A 22,654-nucleotide genomic window follows, 5' to 3' on the forward strand; every position below is an offset into this window, starting at 1 on the left:
ACTTTGCTTCAGGATGAGAACAGAAATCGTGCTCCGGTGCCGCCGCGGCAGCAGGAGGTCCCATTAGCTAAAGTGGTGCTTCAGGTTAAGAACAGTTTCAGGTTAAGAACAGACCTCCGGAACAAATTAAGTACTTAACCCAAGGTACCACTGTAGTTAATTACATAATCGGCTGGTTTCTAGGGCCGAGGTGATGTAATCGAAGCAAAAAGCAGGGGTTATGCACTAGAACTTAATTCGTTCCGGAGGTCTGTTGTTAACCTGAAACTTTTTTTAAACTGAGGTACCACCTTAGCTAATGGGGCCTCCTGCTGCCGCCGTACGATTTCTGTTCTTAGCCTGAAGCAAAGTTCTTAACCCGAGGTACTATTTCTGGGTTAGCAGAGTCTGTAACCTGAAGCGTCTGTAACCCGAGGTAAAGGTAAAGGAACCCCTGACCATGAGGTCCAGTCGTGGCCGACTCTGGGGTTGCGGCGCTCATCTCGCTTTACTGGCTGCGGGAGCCGGCGTCCAGCTTCCGGGTCATGTGGCCAGCAGGACTAAGCCGCTCCTGGCAAACCAGAGCAGCGCACGGAAACGCCGTTTACCTTCCCACCGGAGCGGTACCTATTTATCTACTTGCACTTTGACGTGCTTTCGAACTGCTTGGTTGGCAGGAGCAGGGACCGAGCAACGGGAGCTCACCCCGTCATTGCGGGGATTCGAACTGCCGACCTTCTGATTGGCAAGTCCTAGGCTCTGTGGTTTAACGCACAGCGCTCCCCGTGTCCCGAGGTACCACTGTATTATTATTATCATCATCATCATTTACTATTTTTGGCACCCGTCCGTCTCAAGAGAAAATGGTGTTCGCTTCCAGGGGTGAAGCCAAGACGGCTGTGTGAGAAGCCCCAAAGTGATATCCCTGAAGCGCAGGCCTGGGCCGTGTGTCTGGGGGTCCTGGCCATCCCAGATGACAACCCCCCCTCTCGGCCTCAAATATTTTATTTGCAAGCTGGCCCTGAGCGCAACTGCCGCAATTCTGCCTTGGGTTGGGTGGGATTGCCAGCAGCTGATATTTGGGAAGGTAGACTGCCTCTGATACCGGAAGTTTAGCCACTGGGAAGCGAGTCTTCCCGATCGCAGTTCCCAGCTGCTGGGTATTTTTCCAGAGGCATTGATAACCTTCCCTGATACGAGTTAAGAAGGGCGGAAAGCTCGAAGCGCCTTCGAAAGGCTCCGTCAATGAAAGCTGTTGGCCGCGGTCAATGGAGAGGTGGGGCAGCTTCCGATTGGCTGCAGCGCCCTCTGACATCAGAAAGGTTCGTGGTCGCCTTCCGTGGCAGTTGTGCGAGAGAGGAGGAGGTGTGTGGCCATGTTGTTTCTTGCGCGCGGGATCAAAACCAGTTCGTATCCATAGCCGATTTGCCCAATGCTTTTATCTGTTCTGAAAATTTACAGGCTGCATCTATATATCTCTATGTCTATATATCTACATATCTCTATGTCTATATATCTACATATCTCTATGTCTATATATCTATATATATATGGACCCCTGACCATTAGGTCCAGTCGTGGCCGACTCTGGGGTTGCGGCACTCATCTCGCTTTATTGGCTAAGGGAGCCGGCGTACAGCTTCCAGGTCATGTGGCCAGCAGGACTATGCCACTTCTGGTGAACCAGAGCAGCGCACCGAAATGCCGTTTACCTTCCCGCCAGAGCGGTACCTATTTATCTACTTGCAGTTTGAGGTGCTTTCGAACTGCTAGGTTGGCAGGAGCAGGGACCGAGCAACGGGAGCTCACCCCATCATTGCGGGGATTCGAACCGCCGACCTTCTGATCGGCAAGTCCTAGGCTCTGTGGTTTACCCACAGCGCCACCCGTGTCTATATATGTATATATATAAACATAGGTATCCTATGATGTGAGACCCGTCGAAATGAAATGACCTCGGCTAACGCAGGTGCCCATTAAATTCAATGGGCCGTCCTCTGAGTAACTCTCTTATTATAGGGTATGCCATAAGATGTGCTTTTTCAATGTGCTCAGAAATCGAGTGAGACGGGGCCATTGTGTGTCTGGGAGCGCTCAACCCTAGCTGAAAATAGGTATTTTTTCCCCAGGCCTGAGTGTCTCGCCTTCAGATTTGCAATTTGGGTTTTTAATCCTTTAAGAGCCCAGCTATCGATGGCCAGTGAGTGGCCGCTGAGAAACAGATTCTTCCTTCCCTTTTTCATTTGCCGAATGCCCTTGTAAAACCCTGTGGCGGTCAGTTCCTGAATCTGTTTCACGAAGAGAGCGGCTGTCCTGGCGACATTTATTTTATCTCTCTGCGCCTCTAAGGACTCTCTTCCTCGTGTGAAAAGACCGTTTTGTTTTTGGTTTCGGAGGAAAGCCGGGTAAGGGGAAGTCATGACCATAGCTGTCAGCTTACAGATTTGAAAATAAGGGACCATCAGCCTTGAAAATAAGGGATCAGCAGCCAAAATAAGGGATTTTTGGAGCACAGGTATGTTTAACTTCTGAGCCCCTCCGAGCCAAAGGCAGAAAGCCCAGCCAGCAGCCAAACGAAGCCTCAAGCGCTGGTTCCCACAGCGCAGCAACCCGGCAAAGGGGATGCAGCAAGGAAAACCACCGTCCCCTCTCCGCTGGGAAGCGCTGAGCAAAGGCGAGTCCCCAGGCAAGGCGGCCGATTTGATTGGCACAAGGCATGCAAGCTCCACCCCCCAGTCGTTCTTAGACTCCTTATTGGGTGAGCAACGCAGCCAAGCAACACAGTTGGAGCCTCCCTCCTCCCTGGCCGGCAGGGAGGGAGGGAGGGAGAGGAGCTTCTTCCTTTGAAACCCGGGAAATTGAAGGGACATCATCGATAAGGGACAGCAGCGGGAAACGGCGCTGGGATAAGGGACTTTCCCGCCAAATAAGGGACGGTTGACAGCTATGGTCATGACCGAGGTGCCTGAAATGAACGGTGAATATATAAAGGCATTTTTTCTCCCTCTCTCCTAATCCCGGGATTCGGAGACGAAGCCAAGTGGTGGAAGGTCCAGGACAGGCAAAAAGAAGAGTGCGTCTTTCGAACTCGCCTCCGCGGGAGGCAGCGACTGGCCACCAACTTTGAAAGAGGGTCAGACGTATTCCTGGAGAGGAGAAAGGGCCATTGATAGCTACGCTCTGTCTCCAATGCTTCTGAACGCCCGTTGCTGGAAACCTGAAGGGAGAAGGGTCTTGGATTTGAATCCTGATTGCTGGTTTCCCATAATGGGCACTTCGATGGCAGGATCCTGGACTAAATTTGCCACTAGCCCCATCTTTGTTTTTTATGGGGCGTGAAAATGGCAAGCAGTTGTTTGCTTGCTGTGTGGGCAGCCTTGCTCATCGCGTCTGCATTTTCATCCCCGTACATTGTTATTGTTATTATTATTATACCTCCTCCTCCTTTTTCCCTAGCAGGGACCCAAGGCGGCTTGCAGATAAAATACCAGCAGCTAAAAATCTTTTTGGGGCGAACCATTTATTGAAGAAAGAGTTGAACATCAATAGAAATAAAACAGTGGTACCTCGGTTTTCGAACGTTAATCCTTTCCGGAAGACCGTTCGACTTTCGAAAGGTGACGCATGCGTTTCCAGAAGCATTTACGTTTGGAAAACTCTGTGTGGCAGGTTTGGTTTCTGAAAAGCATTTGAAAACCAAAGCAGTTATTTCTGGGTTTTCGGCGTTTGGAAGCCGAAGCGTTCAGCTTCTGAGACGTCCGAAAACCGAGGTACCACTGTAAGTACAGTGGACACTCGGGTTGCGAACGTGATCCGTGCGGGATGCACGTTCGCAAGCCGGAGCGGCACGTCTGCGCACGCGCGGGTTGCGATTTAGTGCTTCTGCGCATGCGCAGAGCGCAATTTAGTGCTTCTGCGCATGTACAACCGCCGAAACCTGGAAGCAACCCGTTCCGGTACTCCTGGGTTTTGGCGGTCCGCAACCCGAAAAAACGCAAAGGTCTGTAACTCGATGTATGACTGTATCTATATAAAGGTAAAGGGACCCCTGACCATTAGGTCCAGTTGTGGATGACTTTGGGGTTGCGGCACTCATCTCGCTTTACTGGCCGAGGGAGCCGGCATACAGCTTCCGGGTCATGTGGCCAGCAGGACTTAGCCGCTTCTGGCGAACCAGAGCAGCGCACGGAAACGCCGTTTACCTTACCTATTTATCTACTTGCACTGGTGTGCTTTTGAACTGCTAGGTTGGCAGGAGCAGGGACCGAGCAACGGGAGCTCACCCCGTCACTGCGGGGATTTGAACCGCTGACCTTCTGATTGGCAAGTCCTAGGCTCTGTGGTTTAACCCACAGTGCCACCCGCGTCCCTATATAAGATATCTTTAAAAACACACACACCCAAAACAAAAACATGAAAACATACATTATCTTTCCTCTTCCTGGTGAGGAACATCATCTCAAAAAAAAAAAAAAAAAAAAAAAGAGGTTTCAGGAGACTGTCCTTGAGACTGCCCTCTTTCCAAAGAGGAAACCGTCCAGGATATTTGAAAATATGGCCCCTTGGCTCGGTTGCCTATGGTGAGAAGCAACGGGTTTCCAGGAGCAGAATTATGTGTCTGTCTTTGGTTTGCCAGCTGCCCTCTGGGATAGATATTAGGAGAGAGTGCAGGTTAAAAAAAGCATTCCTTGAGATCCGGCGACTTGAAACTGGACTCACCAGCCGGACCAGTTGCTTAATGACTGTCGACTCTTGAAACCTGTTTTACGCAGAAGCTGAGAAGCGACTGGCGTTTTATGACTGGCGTGGCTCCAGTTGTGACCACATGGAGATTTCGGGTTGCCGTTTTGGCGACCTGTCTGCCTTCTCCTAAGCATCTCAGCCAGAAGAGATTATTCACTGCATTTTATATCCTGTGTGAGTGTCTGGAGGTGGTTGGAGGATGGATGGCAGCTAACAGATTGAGGCTGAATCCTGACAAGACAGAAGGGCTGTTTTTGGGGGACAGGGGGCAGGCAGGTGTGGGGGACTCCCTGGTCCTGAATGGGGTCACTGTGCCCCCGAAGGACCAGGTGCGCAGCCTGGGGGTCATGTTGGACTCACAACTGTCCATGGAGGTGCAGGTCCGTTCAGTATCCAGGGCAGCTCCATCTGGTACGCAGGATGAGACCCTCCCTGCACGTAGACTGTCTTGCCAGAGTGGTGCATGCTCTGGTTATCTCTCGCTTGGACTACTGCAATGCGCTCTACGTGGGGCTACCTTTGAAGGTGACCCGGAAACTGCAACTAATCCAGAATGCGGTAGCTAGACTGGGGACTGGGAGCGGCTGCCAAGACCACATAACACCGGTCCTGAAAGACCTACATTGGCTCCCAGTCCGTTTCCGAGCACAATTCAAAGTGTTGGTGCTGACCTTGAAAGACCTAAATGGCCTCGGTCCAGTATACTTGAAGGAGCGTCTCCACCCACATCGTTCAGCCTGGACACTGGGGTCCATATCCCAAGGGTCTTCTGGCAGTTCCCTCCCTGTCAGAAGCGACTTTATAGGGAACCAGGCAGAGGGCCTTCTCGGTGGTGGCGCCCGCCCTGTGGAACGCCCTCCCACCAGATGTCAAAGAGAAAAACAACTACCAGACTTTTAAAAAACATCTGAAGGCAGCCCTGTTTGGGGAAGCTTTTAATGTTTATTGTATTTTAATATTCTGTTGGAAGTCGCCCAGAGTGGGTGGGGAAACTCAGCCAGATGGGCGGAGTATAAATAATAAATTATTAGTATTATTATTATATTTCCCCAACTTTTTCTGCGAGGAGCCCACGGTTCGCCCCACTTCCTCACTTAATCCCTACAACGGCCTGGCAAGGTAGGCCGAGCGAGTTTCAGGACTGAGCAGTATTTGAACCCTGATCTCCCAGGTCCTAGTCTGACATTCAAACAAACACTACACCCCCCCCCCCCCCGGTTTCCTAGAGTCCTTCTGCTACGGGGCAAGCTCTATAAATTGAGTAAGCGAATAAATATGGGGAACGCCCTTAGAGAAGGGTCTGAAATATTTCCTTTGAATTTGTTTCCTTCCGGATTGTTTTCATTGGGTGTTTTAATGCGTTGTAAAGCGCTTTGAGATCCACCCCCTTTGAATTATGAGGCTGTATAGAAATGATAATAATAATAATAATAATAATAATAATAATAATAATAATAATAAATAATAATAATTTATTACTTATAGCCCACCCATCTGGCTGGGTTTCCCCAGCAACTCTGGGCGGCTCCCAACAGAAAATTAAAAACACAATAAAACACCAAACATTAAAAGCTTCCCTAAAAGCCTTCAGATGTCTTCTAAAAGGTCTTTATCTCCTTGACATCTGATGGGCGCCACCACCGAGAAGGCCATTTGGCGATGAGCTTTTATATCTATCATCTATCTATCTATCTATCTAAGGGACACGGGGGGCGCTGTGGGTTAAACCACAGAGCCTAGGGCTTGCCGATCAGAAGATTGGCGGTTTGAATCCCCGCAGTGACGGGGTGAGCTCCCGTTGCTCGGTCCCTGCTCCAAGCTAGCAGTTCGAAAGCACGTCAAAGTGCAAGTAGATAAATAGGTACTGCTCCGGCGGGAAGGTAAACGGCATTTCCATGCGCTGCTCTGGTTCGCCAGAAGCGGCTTAGTCCTGCTGGCCACATGACCCGGAAGCTGTACGCCGGATCCCTCGGCCAGTAAAGCGAGATGAGCGCCGCAACCCCAGAGTCGGCCCCGGCTGGACCTAATGGTCAGGGGTCCCTTTACCTTTACTCTTTCTATCTATCTATCTATCTATCTATCTATCTCAGCCTCTAGCACGGGTTGAAAGGTCAGATTCTGCTAACTTCAAACGACGACTGGAGTCTCCCCGTCGTTCCTTCCTGCCCAAGCCGAACCTCCCCTTCCTTCCCTTTTGTTAAAAACGAAAAGAAAAAATTATCCCTCCCCTCTCTCTTTCCTTCCTCTTTTTGTGTGAATATGTCGAGGTCTCTTCTGGGTGCGTTCGTTCCCTAACCCAGCGAAGCGGCCGGAAATCAAGTTTCTAGTCCCTGTCGCTTGGGGAGGGGGAAACGAAGTCAGTTTTCTAGTCCTCATTGCGCTAACGCGCCTATTTTATTCTCTCTCTCTCTCTCCCCACTTCCCCTCTTCTTCCAGGAAGCGCTTTCCCTGACGCCTAGATGACGCAGAAGAGGCCCCGGCCTCGAAGCACACCTCTCGAACCCAACACCCCCTTCGGGAAAGCCCTCAGGAGCACCGCAGGACCGCCCCGCCGGCGCGGTTTGGGGCGGCTGGGAAGCGGAGGGACCCCGCGGCGAGGGATGGCGGCTGGCCTCTGAAGCCCGTGCCCTGCGAGGAACCGTTTGACACCCGAACCCCTTTCCCACAGCCGCGAGGTCCGCTGGGGCAGAAGGGCCCCTTGACGGCGTCCCCCACGGCGTTGCCTCCGCCCGGACGCTGCCCTCCGGCGCCCCCGTTGCAGGGCGAGGGCTCCTCGGTGGTGGCCCCTGCCAGGCCCACCGCCGGCCGGGCCATGAAGCTTCAGGCGGTGATGGAGAACCTGCAGAGGCAGCAGAGAGCCCGGCTGCAGCAGGAAATGGAGTCGCGCCAGCCTCCGCCGGCCGATCCGCCGGGCGTGCTTCCGGTTCCTGCCACGGCCTTCTCCCGCGGCCGTAGCCAGGAGCCCGCCGCCACCGAGGAGGCAGGGGAACCGGAGAGCGCCCGGATCCAGCGGGCGCAGATGGCGGCGCTGGCGGCCATGCGGGAGGCGGCTGCCGGCCTGAGCCAGTCGTCGAGCCCCGGTCCGTCGGAGGCCAGCCGCGGCTCGGCGGAGGAGGAAGAAGAGGAGGAGGATGACGAGGAAGACGACGGAGGGGTGTTCCCGCGGGAAGCGGTCTCCGAGGACGAGGAGATGTGAGTATTGGCCTTTATCCCGGAGCGATGTGCCGGATTTACGTACAGTGGTACCTCTGGTTACGTAGTTAATTCGTTCCGGAGGTCCGTTCTTAACCTGAAACTGTTCTTAACCTGAAGCTCCACTTTAGCTAATGGGGCCTCCCTTTGCCGCTGCATGATTTCTGTTCTCATCCTGAAGCAAAGTTCTTAACCCAAGGTACTATTTCTGGGTTAGCGGAGTCTGTAACCTGAAGTGTATGTAACCTGAAGCGTCTGTAACCCGAGGTACCACTGTATAAGCTAAACAAGCTGTAGCTTAGAGCCCCTCTCTCTCAGGGTCCCCAGAAAAATTTAAAGGGGGGGGGGAAACTGGATGTACATTTCCAAAATATAAGATAGCAGACAAATGAAATAAGACCTACATCCAGGAACAGTGTTTTGTGTTGTGTAGGCTCCTAGGATGTAAGTCATGGGCCCCGCCTGTGCGCCTGCTCCCCAAAATATCACTGCTTAGATACCGTATTTTTCGCTCTATAAGACGCACCAGACCACAAGACGCACCTAGTTTTTGGAGGAGGAAAACAAGAAAAAAAATACAGTGGTGCCTCGCAAGACGAAATTAATCCGTTCCGTGAGGCTCTTCGTCTAGCGGTTTTTTCGTCTTGCGAAGCAAGCCCATTGACATCTTAGCGGATTAGCGCTATTAGCGGTTTTGCGGCTTTTAGCGGATCAGCTGATCAGCTGATAAGCGGCTTAGCGGCTTAGGAAAAGGGGGGGGGGAAGGGGGGAAAAACCCGCAGGAACTCGCAAGACATTTTCGTCTTGCAAAGCAAGCCCATAGGGAAATTCGTTTTGCGAAGCGCCTCCAAAACGGAAAACCCTTTCGTCTAGCGGGTTTTCCGTCTTGCGAGGCGTTCGTCTTGCGGGGCACCACTGTATTCTGAATCTCAGAAGCCAGAACAGCAAGAGGGGTCGCTGTGCAGCGAAAGCAGCAATCCCTCTTGCTGTTCTGGCTTCTGGGATAGCTGCGCAGCCTGCATTCGCTCCACATTTCCCCTTACTTTTTAGGAGGGGAAAAGCGCGTCTTGTAGAGCAAAAAATACGGTACCTATTAGGTCCATCAAACGTGCTCCGTTTTGAGTGTTACGCTGAGGTCTGTCTGTTTTTGCTATTTTGCGTTTTTGTTTTTGCGGCTCTTTTTGTGTGCATGACTGTGTGGAACCCAGTCCAGCTCCTGATTGCTTTTGTGACTGTAGTACATTGTATATTGTTTTCATTTTATGGATTGACGGTCTCGTTAGATAGCAAAATTCACGTCAAATTGCTGTTTTGGGGGTTGTTTTTAAATGTCTGGGATGGCTCGATCTGTTTTGCATTGCTTTCTATGGGAAAGCAGCGCGCCTCGGTTTTGGAACGCTTTGGTTTTGGAACGGACCTCCGGAACGGATTAAAGTTTGGGAACCAAGGTACCGCTTTACCTTTGCGCTCTCCAAAGATCCCGGCGGCAACTCTGGTTAGGGCTGGCTCCACAAGAGGCAGCGTCCTATGAAGCCAGCCGAAAACAATGAGGACTACAGCCTTAGTTGATGCTTTGATAACGGGCTGCATATTCAACGGTTGAGCACCAGCTTTCTCGAGCAGGAGGCCTCGGGTTCAGTCCCCAACGGTAGGGCCGGGAACTCTTTCCCGGCGGCCTCCAACCCTGGAGAGCCTCTGCCAGCCAGAGCCGGCGTGATGGGTGGGGCCCATGATTTGGTTTAGAATGAGGCACTTCTGAGCCCCACTGAATACGCATAATAAACAGGCCTGGCCGCAGAGAATCTCCCCTCCTCGCTGCAATAAAAAGAAATTGCAAAACTGTTATTACAGCAGTTCTCCACCTGTGGGTCCCCAGATGTTGTCGGACTACAACTCCCATCATCCCTGAGCTCTGGCCTTGCTAGCTAGGGGGGATGGGAGTTGTAGTCCAACAACATCTGGGGATGTTGAGAAAGGCTGCCTTAAGTTCAGCTTACACCAGGCTTCCTCAACCAGATGTTTTGGGCCTACAACTCCCATGATCCCTTGCCAGCAGGACCAGCGGTCAGGGATGATGGGAGTTGTAGTCTCGAAACATCTGGATGACCTAGGGCTTATGCAGACTCTATGGAAGAGCTTCCCCTCTGTCCTCTTAGCTCTGTGGTCCTCAACCTGTGGGTCCCCAGATCTTGTTGGACTACAACTCCCATCATCCCTGAGCTCTGGCCTTGCTAGCTAGGGATGATGGGAGTTGTAGTCCGACAACATCTGGGGACCCACAGGTTGAGAAAAGCCGATTTAAAAGGTGGATAACCTGCTGTTTGCTTCTATTTTATTTTTATTAATTTATTAAGTGTTTCTCTAAAGGAGAGAAGAAGAAAAGTTTAAAAAAGACTCAAATTGCGTAATTTAATAAGGCAGCTTGCAAGGTTTCTCTTTCCCCAGCTTGGGAAAATAGCAAAGAGTTCGGATCTTTGGTAAATAACTTGAAAAATCAGTTTCCCCAACTGGCCTCCTGTTTCTCTGCCGCTTCCTTGCCCCACCCTGATCTGCTTGGGCTCAGGAGACAATAAAAACAGGGAGGAGAGACCAGTTTGGCAGGTTCTGGCCCCCCCTCACTGCCACCCCCTTAAATGCCCAGAGAGCTTTCGATTTAAGTTCCTGATCCCTCTCTGAAAAAATTCCAGCTGTTTTGAAAGCGGCTGAGTCTTCCGAAGTTTGGAGAGATTTCCCCTCCCCTCGAAAAAATCCAAGCAACAACTAAGTGTTTATTATTATTACTATTATTATTATTATTATTATCATCATAGCTGTCAACGTTTCCTTTTTTTAAAGGGAAATTCCCTTAGATGTATTAGAATGTATTTCAATTATTTGTGGGGCACAGGAATTCGTCCATTATTTTATTTCTCCCCTAAAATATAGTCTGGCCTCACCACAAGGTCTGAGGGACAGGGGAGCGGCCCCCAGCTGAAAAAGCTTTGCTGACCCCTGGTCTACACAGACCGGCAACAGCTCTCCCGGCCGTTAAAAAAATGACCTTTCGCCTTTACAAGTTTCTGGTCCTCAGGGTTGCAATTAAGTCGATTTTAAGCGCAGGACGCAGCCTGCGACCTTCTGAAGAAACCCAGCCTAATGTGCGGGGTAAAAATAATAAAATTATTATTATTATTAGGCGTTTCAAGCTACGGAAGGTTCCTACCAAACTTTTCGAAGAGACTGTGCTAGAGACTGAGATAGATAGATAGATAGATAGATAGATAGATAGATAGATAGATATAAAAGCTAATTGCCAAATGGCCTTCTCGGTGGTGGCGCCCATCAGATGTCAAGGAGGTAAAGACCTTTTAGAAGACATCTGAAGGCAGCCGTGTTTAGGGAAGCTTTTAACGTTGAATAGGTTATTGTATTTTAGTGTTTCGTTGGAAGCCGCCCAGAGTGGCTGGGGAAGCCCAGCCAGATGGGCGGGGTATAAATAAATTATTATTATTATTATTATTATTATTATTATTATTATTATTATTACTGCTGAAAATCACTCTGCACAGGCCCAGGGGCTCTGCAAAACCTGCGTTTTCCTAGAGCTGCTTTCTCTGACTCGCACCCCCAGATTGTAAATAAATAAATAAATAAATAAATCAGGGTGTAAATAAATTATTATTATTATTGAGACCATTCAGCAGACCTAGGCATTCCTTGCCCCCCCTGACCTCTTTCTCTTTCCGGACCTCTATCCCCAGGAAAGCCAAATGGGCCGACGAGGAATTCGACGAAGACCTTGGCGAGGAGGAAGAGGACGATTACGATGAAGACGAGGAGATGGCGGAGGAGGAAGGGGTCCCCCTGTCCGGGGAGGCCGCCCGCTCGAGCCCGGGCCCCCCGCTTCTCCGCAAGCAGCAGCCCACCTTGCCCTACAGAGGGGAGACGTCTAGGCTGGCCGGGGGTCCCGAGAGACTTTCGGCCTCGCTGCCCCACCTGTCCCAGGTACAGACCCAACCCCTGGACCACGGCGACTGGACCTACGAGGAACAGTTCAAGCAGGTAAGTTTCCGTGGGAAATTCTCTTTTTTCCCCCGCGGGCTTCGGCCGGGGAAGGTGGGAAACTGCCAAACTCTACCTCTCCTTTAAATCAGAACCAGTGAAGGTGATGAAGGTCCTGTGTGAGTGTCTGGAGGCGGTTGGAGGATGGATGGCGGCTAACGGATTGAGCTTGAATCCTGACAAGACAGAAGGGCTGTTTTTGGGGGACAGGGGGCGGGCTGGTGTGGGGGACTCCCTGGTCCTGAATGGGGTCACTGTGCCCCCGAAGGACCAGGTGGGCAGCCTGGGGGTCATTTTGGACTCGCAGCTGTCCATGGAGGCACAGGTCAATTCTGTGTCCAGGGAGGCTCCATCTGGTACACAGGATGAGACCCTCCCTGCCCGCAGACTGTCTGGCTAGAGTGGTGCATGCTCTGGTTATCTCTCGCTTGGACTACTGCCATGCGCTCTACATGGGGCTCCCTTTGAAGGTGACCCGGAAACTACAACTAATCCAGAATGCAGCAGCTAGACTGGGGACTGGGAATGGCTGCCGAGACCATATAACACCAGTCCTGAAAGACCTACATTGGTTCCCAGGACATTTCCGAGCACAATTTGAAGTGTTGGTCCTGATCTTGAAAGCCCAAACGGCCTCGGTCCAGTATACCTGAAGGAGCGTCTCCACCCGCATCCTTCTTCCCGGACACTGAGGTCCAGCTCTGAGGGCCTTCTGGCGGTTCCCTCCCTGCGAGAAGCCAAGTTACAGGGAACCAGGCAGAGGGCCTTCTTGGTGGTGGCGCCCGCCCTGTGGAACGCCCTTCCACCACATGTCAAAGAGAAGAACAACTACCTGACTTTTAGAAGACATTTGAAGGCAGCCCTGTTTAGGGAAGCTTTTGACGTTGAATAGGTTATTGCGTTTTAGTGTTTTGTTGGAAGCCGCCCAGAGTGGCTGGGGAAACCCAGCCAGATGGGCGGGGTATAAATAATAAGAAATAAGAAATAAGAAATAAATAAATAAATAATTATTATTATTATTTATTATTACTGCTGGAAAGCACTCTGCACAGGCCCAGGGGCTCTGCAAAACCTGCATTTTCGTAGGGCTGCTTTCTCCAACTCGCACCCCTAGATTGTCGGCAGGCTGCGATGGGAACTACAGGCTGGCTGGGAGTGATGGGATTTGTGACCCGGTTTTTATAAAGGTTTGGGGCTTGAAGGGAGATGGTCGAAATCTGAAAAGGCTTCTTCAGCCTCTCCTCCCCTTTGTGTAGCTTTTGCTAAGGCTGTGTGTGTGTGTGTGTGTGTTGACGACAAAGATAAGCCGAATTTTTCCATTTGAAATTCAGCCGTGTCAAAGTCCGCGAGAGTGGCGGCGGCGGGGTGGGGGGGATCTTGCTAGTCTGGAAATATTTATCCCCTGGCAAAACGGACCGGCGTCAGCCAGACTTTCCTGGGTGCCGCAATAAAAAACAACAACGCCACGGTTGTTTGGAACAAGCTCGTCCGGGTTTTGCCTCGACCCGCAACTTTGCTTTATGTGTGCTGAAGTTTAAATAGACGGCGTTCTCGCGTTTCCTTAAAGGTCCCCTTTCCTAATTTCAGCCAGCAAACATACAGCATAAATATAGCAAAAATATAGGGATTGGCTTTCGTATTTTATTTTATTAAGAAAGCGTTTTGGGTCGCTTTGAATGGCAGCGTCTGGAGAAAAAAGTGTTCTCTGCGGCCCAATAGCTGCTCTGGGGAAGCGAATTGTGTGATCCGAAAGCCTGCCGCGCCGATGAAGAGCTTTGTGCGATCCGAAAGCTTGCTAAACATGAAAACGGTATTTTCCCCAGGATTCCCGAACGCACACAAGGTATTAAGAACATAAGAAAAGCTGGCCATTATAAGAAGCTGCTTTTCTTAACGTTCTTGATACGATGCATGTGCTTTCTGGCGTCCTGGGGTGTGTGTGGAAATAGCCCACATTTTCATGTTTAGCAAGCTTTTGGATCACACAGAGCTCTTCTTCGGCGCGGCAGGCTTTCGGATCGCACTGGGCGCTGCTTCTTCAGATATTGGGTCGCAGCTAGGTCTCTCCTTCCCCGCGGGTTTGAATTTCGAACCCATCGAGGTGCGTGGCCAATCGGCGTCTCCTGCGAAGAGCAAGCTTCGCAGCTTAACTGCATGCTGCTCGGAGAAGTTAGCATTTTGACAAACGTTCACCTGTGTAGCTGGAATTGCGGCCTGCAAGTCATCCGGTTATCTGCGTGAATCTCTTCTTTCTCTCTCTCTCTCTCTCTCTCTCTCTCTCTCTCTCTCTCTTTCATTTTTCTCTCTCTCTTTCTCTCTCTTTTCTTTCTTTCTTTCTTTCTTTCTTTCTTTCTTTCTTTCTCTCTCTCTCTCTCTCTCTCTCTCTCTCTTTCTCTCTCTTTTCTTCCTTCCTTCCTTCCTTTCTCTCTTTCTTTCTCTCTCTCTCTTTCATTTTTCTCTCTCTCTTTCTCTCTCCTTTCTTTCTTTCTTTCTTTCTTTCTCTCTCTCTCTCTCTCTCTCTCTCTCTCTCTCTCTTTCCTTCCTTCCTTCCTTCCTTTCTCTCTTTCTCTCTTTCTCTCTTTCTCTCCTTTCTTTCTTTCTTTCTTTCTTTCTCTCTCTCTCTCTCTCTCTCTCTCTCTCTCTCTCTCTTTTCTTTCTTTCTTTCTTTCTCTCTCTCTCTCTCTCTCTCTCTCTCTCTCTCTCCTTTCTCTCTCCTTTCTCTCTCTCTCTTTCTTTCCTTCCTTCTTTCTTCTGTTTTTTTTTTTTGCCAGCAGTTATTGCAAGAGATGTCGGTTTGCAACAAACTGATCAGAAACACACACAGAGGAAGAGAAAGCAGTAATTTAGCAGCCCCAACCTCCCCCACCCCAAAATCTACTCTTTTTTTCCTTTTGTGTGAGTGTGTGTGGAGAAAGAAACCCTTCCTTTCTTTCCTGCAGGCTCCCTCTCTCCTTGTTTGATCAGTCCGGTCTGGGTATTGAATCAGAAAAGCTGTAGAGTTAAGAGAAGGAAATGGCTCTCTTTGCAAGAGTCTTCTCCCTAGAGGACCAGATTCCTTTGATGTCTGAGTTGTAAATACATTGGGAATTTGGGGGGGAAGAAAAATCAGTAGGAAACCAAACAGCAGCAGATGGAATCCAGATGGGAAGAGAGAGAGAGAGAGAGGTTTATTATTATTATTATTATTATTATTATTATTATTATTATTATTATTTTATACCCCGCCCTCGCCAGCCAAGGCCGGGCTCAGGGCGGCTAACAAGAAACAATAGAAACAAGTTGAGTGAATACAACTTAAAAACAAGAATAAAATACAACAATTAAAATATTGAAACATTAAAATGCAGCCTCATCACAGGAGGATAAAGGAAAAAGAAAAAAAATTGCATTAAATAATTATTATTAATTGTTAACAAAGCGGCAGGAGTAATTTGAAAACAATCGCCTTCATCATTTCAGGAAAAAGTTGCCTGCTTCTGTATACCCTCCTGGTTCCATACATTGGATTTTGTTTTTAAAGATTTCATTCTCAGATCAGGGTGGGAGAGGTTTCCTGTCGCCTCTCTCAGCGAGTCTCTGCTGTGCAAGGAGGCAAGCTTTTCCCCCTGCTAATGGCAGGCAGGTTTTTGCCCTGTATTTCCCGGGGAGGGGGCTGATTAGTTTCCGGTGCGGAGAGGCTCCCTGCTGTGTCTCTGGATGAGTCCCCGGCAGACTCACGCTAAGCCGGAGCTCAGTAACGTCCAGCAGTGGCCATTTAGGGTCTCTGGCTGCCCCCAGTCGAGCCTTGGAGGGCAGTGGGCGATTCTAGCCACACACCCCCTTGGGAGAGACTGCCTACTACATCTCTGTATGACTTAATCAAGCTGGAGATTGTTGTTGTTTAGTCATTTAGTCCTGTCCGCCTCTTCGTGACCCCCTGGACCAGAGCACGCCAGGCCCTCCTGTCTTCCACTGCCTCCCACAGTTTGGTCAAACTCATGTTAGCAGCTTCGAGAACACTGTCCCACCATCTCGTCCTCTGTCGTCCCCTTCTCCTTGCGCCCTCCATCTTTCCCAACATCAGGGTCTTTTCCAGGGAGTCTTCTCTTCTCTTATGAGGTGGCCAAAGTCTTGGAGCCTCAGCTTCAGGATCTGTCCTTCCAGTGAGCACTCAGGGCTGATTTCCTTCAGAATGGAGAGGTTTGTTCTTCTTGCAGTCCATGGGACTCTCAAGAGTCTCCTCCAGCACCACAATTCAAAAGTATCCATTCTTCGGCGATCAGCCTTCTTGATGGTCCAGCTACCCCAGAGCTAGGGATGTGGGTGGCGCTGTGGGTTAAACCACAGAGCCTAGGACTTGCCGATCAGAAGGTTGGCGGTTTGAATCCCCGCCGGGTGAGCTCCCGTTGCTCGGTCCCTGCTCCTGCCAACCTAGCAGTTCGAAAGCACGTCCATGTGCAAGTAGATAAATAGGTACCTCTCCGGCGGGAAGGTAAATGGTGTTTCCGTGCGCTGCTCTGGTTTGCCAGAAGCGGCTTAGTCCTGCTGGCCACATGACCCGGAAGCTGTACGCCGGCTCCCTCGGCCAGTAAAGCGAGATGAGTGCCGCAACCCCAGAGTTGGTCACAACTGGACCTAATGGTCAGGGGTCCCTTTACCTTTACCCCAGAGCTAAACTTGGGTGGATGTCGACCCTTTATTTTCTCTTCCCTTTCGGCTTGGAAACTTTGGGGCGGTTCTGTTTGGCTCTTGTCGGCCTCCTAAGTCACACTGCCTCCAGGACCTTGCGGGGAAAGAGAGTGAGAGATAGCGGGTAGCATGGCCGGGTGTGTCCAAGATAAGGGGTCGCAAGCCCGCTTAATCCCCTGGGTGGGGCGGACCCGGCCGGGGAAGCTGGGCCACACACCCTGGATTTTCGGCTGCGGGTTCTGCAGGTCGGAGCGGTCCCGAATTCGAAAGTCTTGGCCATGTGTTGTTGTCCCCCCCCCCCCCCCGTGCCGATGACGCAGTGCTGGTTAAAGGCAGGGGGTGTGTCCCTCTACCCAAATGTTCTGGGACTCTCAGCTATCTATGGGCTACTTCCTATTTTAAATTGCATTTGAACCTGTATTTTAAATTGGTTTTTTATTTCTATTATGATTTTACTGTAATTTTACTCCCGCAAAACACCCCTGGATCGGATTTTGAAGTTCCCCAGGCACTGTGAGCAGAATTTTGAGCTTCTCTTCATCGCCTTAGGAGCTAGAGGTTTGCTTCTTATCAACTAAACATTAATGGACTACACAACATCTAACGCAGGGGTCAGCAAGCTTTTTCAGCAGGGGGTCGGTCCCCTGTCCCTCAGACCTTGTGGGGGGCTGGACTATATTTTTTGGGGGGAAATGAACGAATTCCTATGCCCCACAAATAACCCAGAGATGCATTTGAAATAAAAGGACACATTCTACTCGTGTAAAAACATGCTGATTCCCGGATCATCCACAGGCTGGATTGAGGAGGAGATTGGGCCGGATCCGGCCCCCAGGCCTCAGTTTGCCTACCCTCAGTTTGCTTATACAGTGGTACCTTGGGTTAAGTACTTAATTCATTCCGGAGGTCCGTTCTGAATCTGAAACTGTTCTTAACCTGAAGCACCACTTTAGCTAATGGGGCCTCCTGCTGCTGCTGCGCGATTTCTGTTCTCATCCTGAAGCAAAGTTCTTAACCTGAAGCACTATTTCTGGGTTAGCTGTATGTAACCTGAAGCGTATGTAACCTGAAGCGTATGTAACCCGAGGTACCACTGTATCTCTGAGTTTCTAACCCTGGTCAGGACACTCTCGCTCTCTACGCACGCCAGGTTGCGGCAACCACTGTCTCAGCCTCTGCCCCTCCTCGGAGCCGCGCTTTGGGGTTAAGAAGTCACCCGGCTGCGTCGCTGCCAAGGTCCTCCTTCGCGGGACGGCCCCGCAGGTGGCGGCGGTAGCGCTTTGGCAAGCCCTGGCTCGCCGGCTCCTCCAAGCCCCGTTCTGTTTACATTCCTGCGTTCCTCCTCCTCCTCCTCTCCCCCGGCGTCTTGCTGCCAAGCCTGCGGCCGACCAGCTGAGCTTGGAGAGCGTTCAGAGCCGAGTTGTCTTCTCCTTGGAGCGGGGCCAAGCGGGACTCCCAGCCAAGCGCTTGAACGCTGGCCGGGATCCAGAGGCGAGCGCTTGTTTCTCTGGAAAGGCAATCCCCGAAGCCGGCTTTTCCCTTTCGCAAACGCACAAAGTCTCATTGCTCAGACGGGTGTTGTTGTTGAGTCGTTTAGTCGTGTCCGCCTCTTCGTGACCCCCTGGACCAGAGCATGCCAGGCACTTCTGTCTTCCACTGCCTCCCGCAGTTTGGTCAAACTCATGCTGGTAGCTTCGAGAACACTGTCCCACTATCTCGTCCTCTGTTGTCCCCTTCTCCTTGTGCCCTCCATCTTTCCCAACATCAGGGTCTTCTCCAGGGAGTCTTCTCTTCTCCTGAGGTGGCCAAAGTACTGGAGCCTCAGCTTCAGGATCTGTCCTTCCAGTGAGCACTCAGGGCTGATTTCCTTCAGAATGGAGAGGTTGGATCTTCTTGCAGTCTATGGGACTCTCCAGAGTCTCCTCCAGCACCAGAATTCAAAAGCATCCGTTCTTTGGCGATCAGCCTTCTTGATGGTCCAGCTCTCGTTTCCTCAGATGGGGTAGGATTGCGCAGTTGCAAGGGACTCCCACAGGTCATCGTAAAATATGCCGGGGTCTTTGATATGCAGAATAAACTGTGGAAAGAGAAGAAGGGCAGTAGTTGATATTTTAAGGATTTTTAAACGAGTGCAGTGGTGCCTCGGTTGTCGAATGTAATCTGTTCGACTTCCGAAACATTTGGCAGTTTCTGTTGAGAAAATGGAAAAACATGCTCGGCTTCCGAGGCACATTCGAAAATGGAAGCAATTACCGTATATTTTGGTCTCTAAGACTCACTTTTTCCTTCCTAAAAAGTAAGGGGAAATGTGTGTGTGTCTTATGGAGTGAATGCAGGCTGCGCAGCTATCCCAGAAGCCAGAACAGCAAGAGGGATTGCTGCTTTCGCTGCGCAGCGATCCCTCTTGCTGTTCTGGCTTCTGAGATTCAGAATATTTTTTTTCTTGTTTTCCTCCTCCAAAAACTAGGTGAGTCTTGTGGTCTGGTGCATTTTATAAAGCGAAAAATACAGTACTTCTGGGTTTTTGGCGTTCGGCTTTTGAAACGTTCAGCTCCACTGAATGAGGTTCCACTGTCTTTCACATTGTAAAACACAAAATTTAATAATAATTGTGTGTCGGGGGCGGGCAGGGGGGAAGAATTGCAGTTTGCTGGGTGCAGCAGTAGAGGAAAGCGCAACGGGCAGGGTGGAGGAAAGAAAGCGTCGCTGCAAGGTGCCTGTTCTGTGACCCAACAAGACAGGGCTGGGCTTGTCTCCAGTATCCAGCCCCCGCCAGGGCGATAGCTTCATAAGGAGGGCCCCCCCCCCGAGCAAACCTTGCGTAATTCGGACGTTGCATGCCGGAAATCTTTGTTGTTCAAAGTGTGTTTGTGTGTGTGTGTTTTGTAGAAAACTGACCAATTTACTGGAAGATCTTCTGTTGCGGCTATTGATTTCTGAGCAGAACTTCCTATTTTCTCTCTCTTATTTCCTCCCCATATTCTAACTCCTGCCTTGCAAACTGAGGGTTCCCACAGCACTGTTTTTCCCCTGCCACGACTTTTGGGTGAAGACATCGGCTTCCTTGAGTGGCCTTGCATCATTTTGCAAAAACCCGGCTGCGTGGAAGGGGGCCCTGTCCCTTCCTGGCCGTTCACGCTTGCAGCAAGCAAACCGGTCATGATGTTGTTGTTTAGTTGTTTAGTCATGTCCGCCTCTCCGTGACCCCCTGGACCAGAGCACGCCAGGCCCTCCTGTCTTCCACTGCCTCCCGAAGTTTGGTCAAACTCTGCTGGTAGCTTCAAGAACACTGTCCCACCATCCCGTCCTCTGTCGTCCCCTTCTCCTTGCGCCCTCCATCTTTCCCAACATCAGGGTCTTTTCAAGGGAGACTTCTCTTCTCATGGCCAAAGTCTTGGAGCCTCAGCTTCAGGATCTGTCCTTCCAGTGAGCACTCAGGGCTGATTTCCTTCAGAATGGAGAGGTTGGATCTTCTTGCAGTCCATGGGACTCTCAAGAGTCTCCTCCAGCACCAGAATTCAAAGCATCCATTCTTCGGCGATCAGCCTTCTTGATGGTCCAGCTCTCACTTCCATACATCACTACTGGGAAAACCATAGCTTTGACTATACGGACATTTGTTGGCAAGGTGATGTCTCTACTTAATAATAATATTATAATAATTTATTATTTACACCCTGCCAATCTGGCTGGGTTTCCCCAGCCGCTATGGGCAGCTTCCAACAAAACATTAAAATACAATAGTCTTATCAAATATGAAAAGCTTCCCTAAACAGGGCTGCCTTCAGATGTCTTCGAAAAGTCAGTTTCCACGTTAAACTTTTGGTTGGATTCATTTTTGAATCTGCGCAGAATTTTCTCTCTTTTTAAAAAGAAAGCGCATCATTTCTTTATTCCTGGACCATCTCCGGTTATAGAGAGCTGTCGGAACGACGTTGTTTTTGGGCAGGTCTGCTTTTGAGTAGGGAAGGCGCTGGGAGCAACCCTTTGGGCGATATATTCCTAAACCCGCCGGATCATAGAGTTGGAAGGGGGACCCGCGAAGGTCATCCAGCCCAACCCCACGGCAATGTAGGTATTTCGGCTAACACATCCGGGACAGAGGGCCTTTCTGACCTCCGCTTAAAAGCCTTGCAAGGAAGGAGAGTCCCAACGCCTTCCGCCCCACGGCCGGACAGCGCTTACTGCGTCCCAAGCAGTTGGAATCTCCTTCCTTTTGATTTGAGGGCATGGGTTTGAGTCTCCGTGTGGGAGTAAACAAGCTGAGAAATAGAATAGAATAGAGAATAGAATATAGAATATAGAAGGGAAGAGAAGAGAATATAGAATAGAAGAGAAGAGAATGTAGAATATAGAATAGAATACAGTGGTGCCTCGCAAGACGAAAAGAATCCGTTCCGCGATTCTCTTCGTCTAGCGGTTTTTTCGTCTTGCGAAGCAAGCCCATTGACGGATTAGCGGATTAGCGCTATTAGCAGCTTAGCGGCTTTTAGCGGCTTATCTGCTTAGCGGATAAGCGGCTTAGCGGCTTAGAAAAAGGGGGGGGGGGGAAACCCGTAGGAACTCGCAAGACATTTTCGTCTTGCGAAGCAAGCCCATAGGAAATTCGTTTTGCGAAGCACCTCCAAAACGGAAAACTCTTTCGTCTAGCGAGTTTTCTGTCTTGCGAGGCATTCGTCTTGCGGGGCACCACTGTAGAATATAGAATATAGAAGAGAAGAGAATGTAGAATATAGAATAGAATATAGAAGAGAAGAGAATGTAGAATATAGAATAGAATATAGAATACAGAATACAATAGAATATAGAATAGAATATAGAATACAGTGGACGCTCGGGTTGCGAACATGATCCATGTGGGAAGCACGTTCTTGACCCGCAGCGCTGCGTCTGCGCATGCGCTGGTCACGATTCGGTGCTCCTGCGCATGCGCAAAGCGCCGAAGCCCAGAAGTAACCCATTCCAGTACTTCCGGGTTTTGGCGGGTCCGCAACCTGAAAAAACACAACATGAAATGTCTATAACTTGAGGTATGATTGTATAGTATAGAATATAGAATATAGAATATAGAATAGACTATAGAATAGAATACAGTGATACCTCGGGTTACAGACGCTTCAGGTTACAGACTCCGCTAACCCAGAAATAGTACCTCGGGTTAAGAACTTTGCTTCAGGATGAGAACAGAAATCGCGCAGCGGCAGCCGGAGGCCCCATTAGCTAAAGTGGTGCTTCAGGTTAAGAACAGTTTCAGGTTAAGAACAGACCTCCAGAATGAATTAAGTTCTTAACCCGAGGTACCACTGTATAGAATATAGAGAACAGGATACAGTGGTACCTCGGGTTAAGTACTTAATTCGTCCCGGAGGTCCGTACAAACTGTTCTTAACCTGAAGCATCACTTTAGCTAATGGGGCCTGCTGTTGCCGCCGCGCCGCCGGAGCACAATTTCTGTTCTCATCCTGAAGCAAAGTTCTTAACCTGAAGCAATATTTCTGGGTTAGCGGAGTCTGTAACCTGAAGCATATGTAACCTGAGGTACCACTGTAGAGTATAGAATAGACAATAGAACAGAATATAGAATAGAATATAGCATGGAATACAATTGAATATAGAATAGAATACAATATAGAATAGAGAACAGAGAATATAAAATAGAACAGAGAATAGAGAATACAATAGAATAGAGAATAGAGAATAGAATAAAATATAGAATAGAATAGAATAGAATAGAATAGAATAGAATAGACATGATTGATTTAGCTTCATTAATTTAAGCAGGTCTACTCTGAACAGGACGCATTTCAGCACACCCAAACGGACGTTTTCTTGCAGGTTTACAATGGCCATAATAACACGTGTGCACACAAACAAATTCCAAGCGTACCCACTCTCGCAAACGTATGTGTGTGTGTGTGTGGACACAGACACACAAAACAACCCCATCGCTTAAGTTCTGGGTTCTTCGGGGCATTTTGGGCGACCTGTGGCGAGGGGAGGGGGCGGCGTAAGGAAAGGAAGTTTATTGCAA

General features: G+C 49.8%; 1 protein-coding gene across 3 annotated transcripts in view; it reads left to right on the forward strand.

Annotated features, from left to right (window-relative positions):
* ARID3A (AT-rich interaction domain 3A) overlaps window positions 1-22,654 on the forward strand; it is a 67,406-nt gene that overhangs the window by 6,341 nt on the left and 38,411 nt on the right. The window contains exons 1-3 of one of the 3 annotated variants that reach the window (XM_079960679.1): window positions 1,288-1,385; window positions 7,159-7,914; window positions 11,655-11,955. In XM_079960679.1, coding sequence (XP_079816805.1) covers window positions 7,535-7,914; window positions 11,655-11,955 — 681 coding nt within the window. In that variant the 5' untranslated portion in view covers window positions 1,288-1,385; window positions 7,159-7,534. Of the gene's footprint in view, window positions 1-1,287; window positions 1,386-7,158; window positions 7,915-11,654; window positions 11,956-22,654 lie in introns of those variants that run through there. The other 2 variants (XM_079960681.1, XM_079960680.1) reach the window with 2 other exon arrangements.

This window comes from Podarcis cretensis, assembly GCF_951804945.1.
Source record: "Podarcis cretensis genome assembly, chromosome: 18".
Lineage (NCBI taxonomy): Eukaryota > Metazoa > Chordata > Lepidosauria > Squamata > Lacertidae > Podarcis > Podarcis cretensis.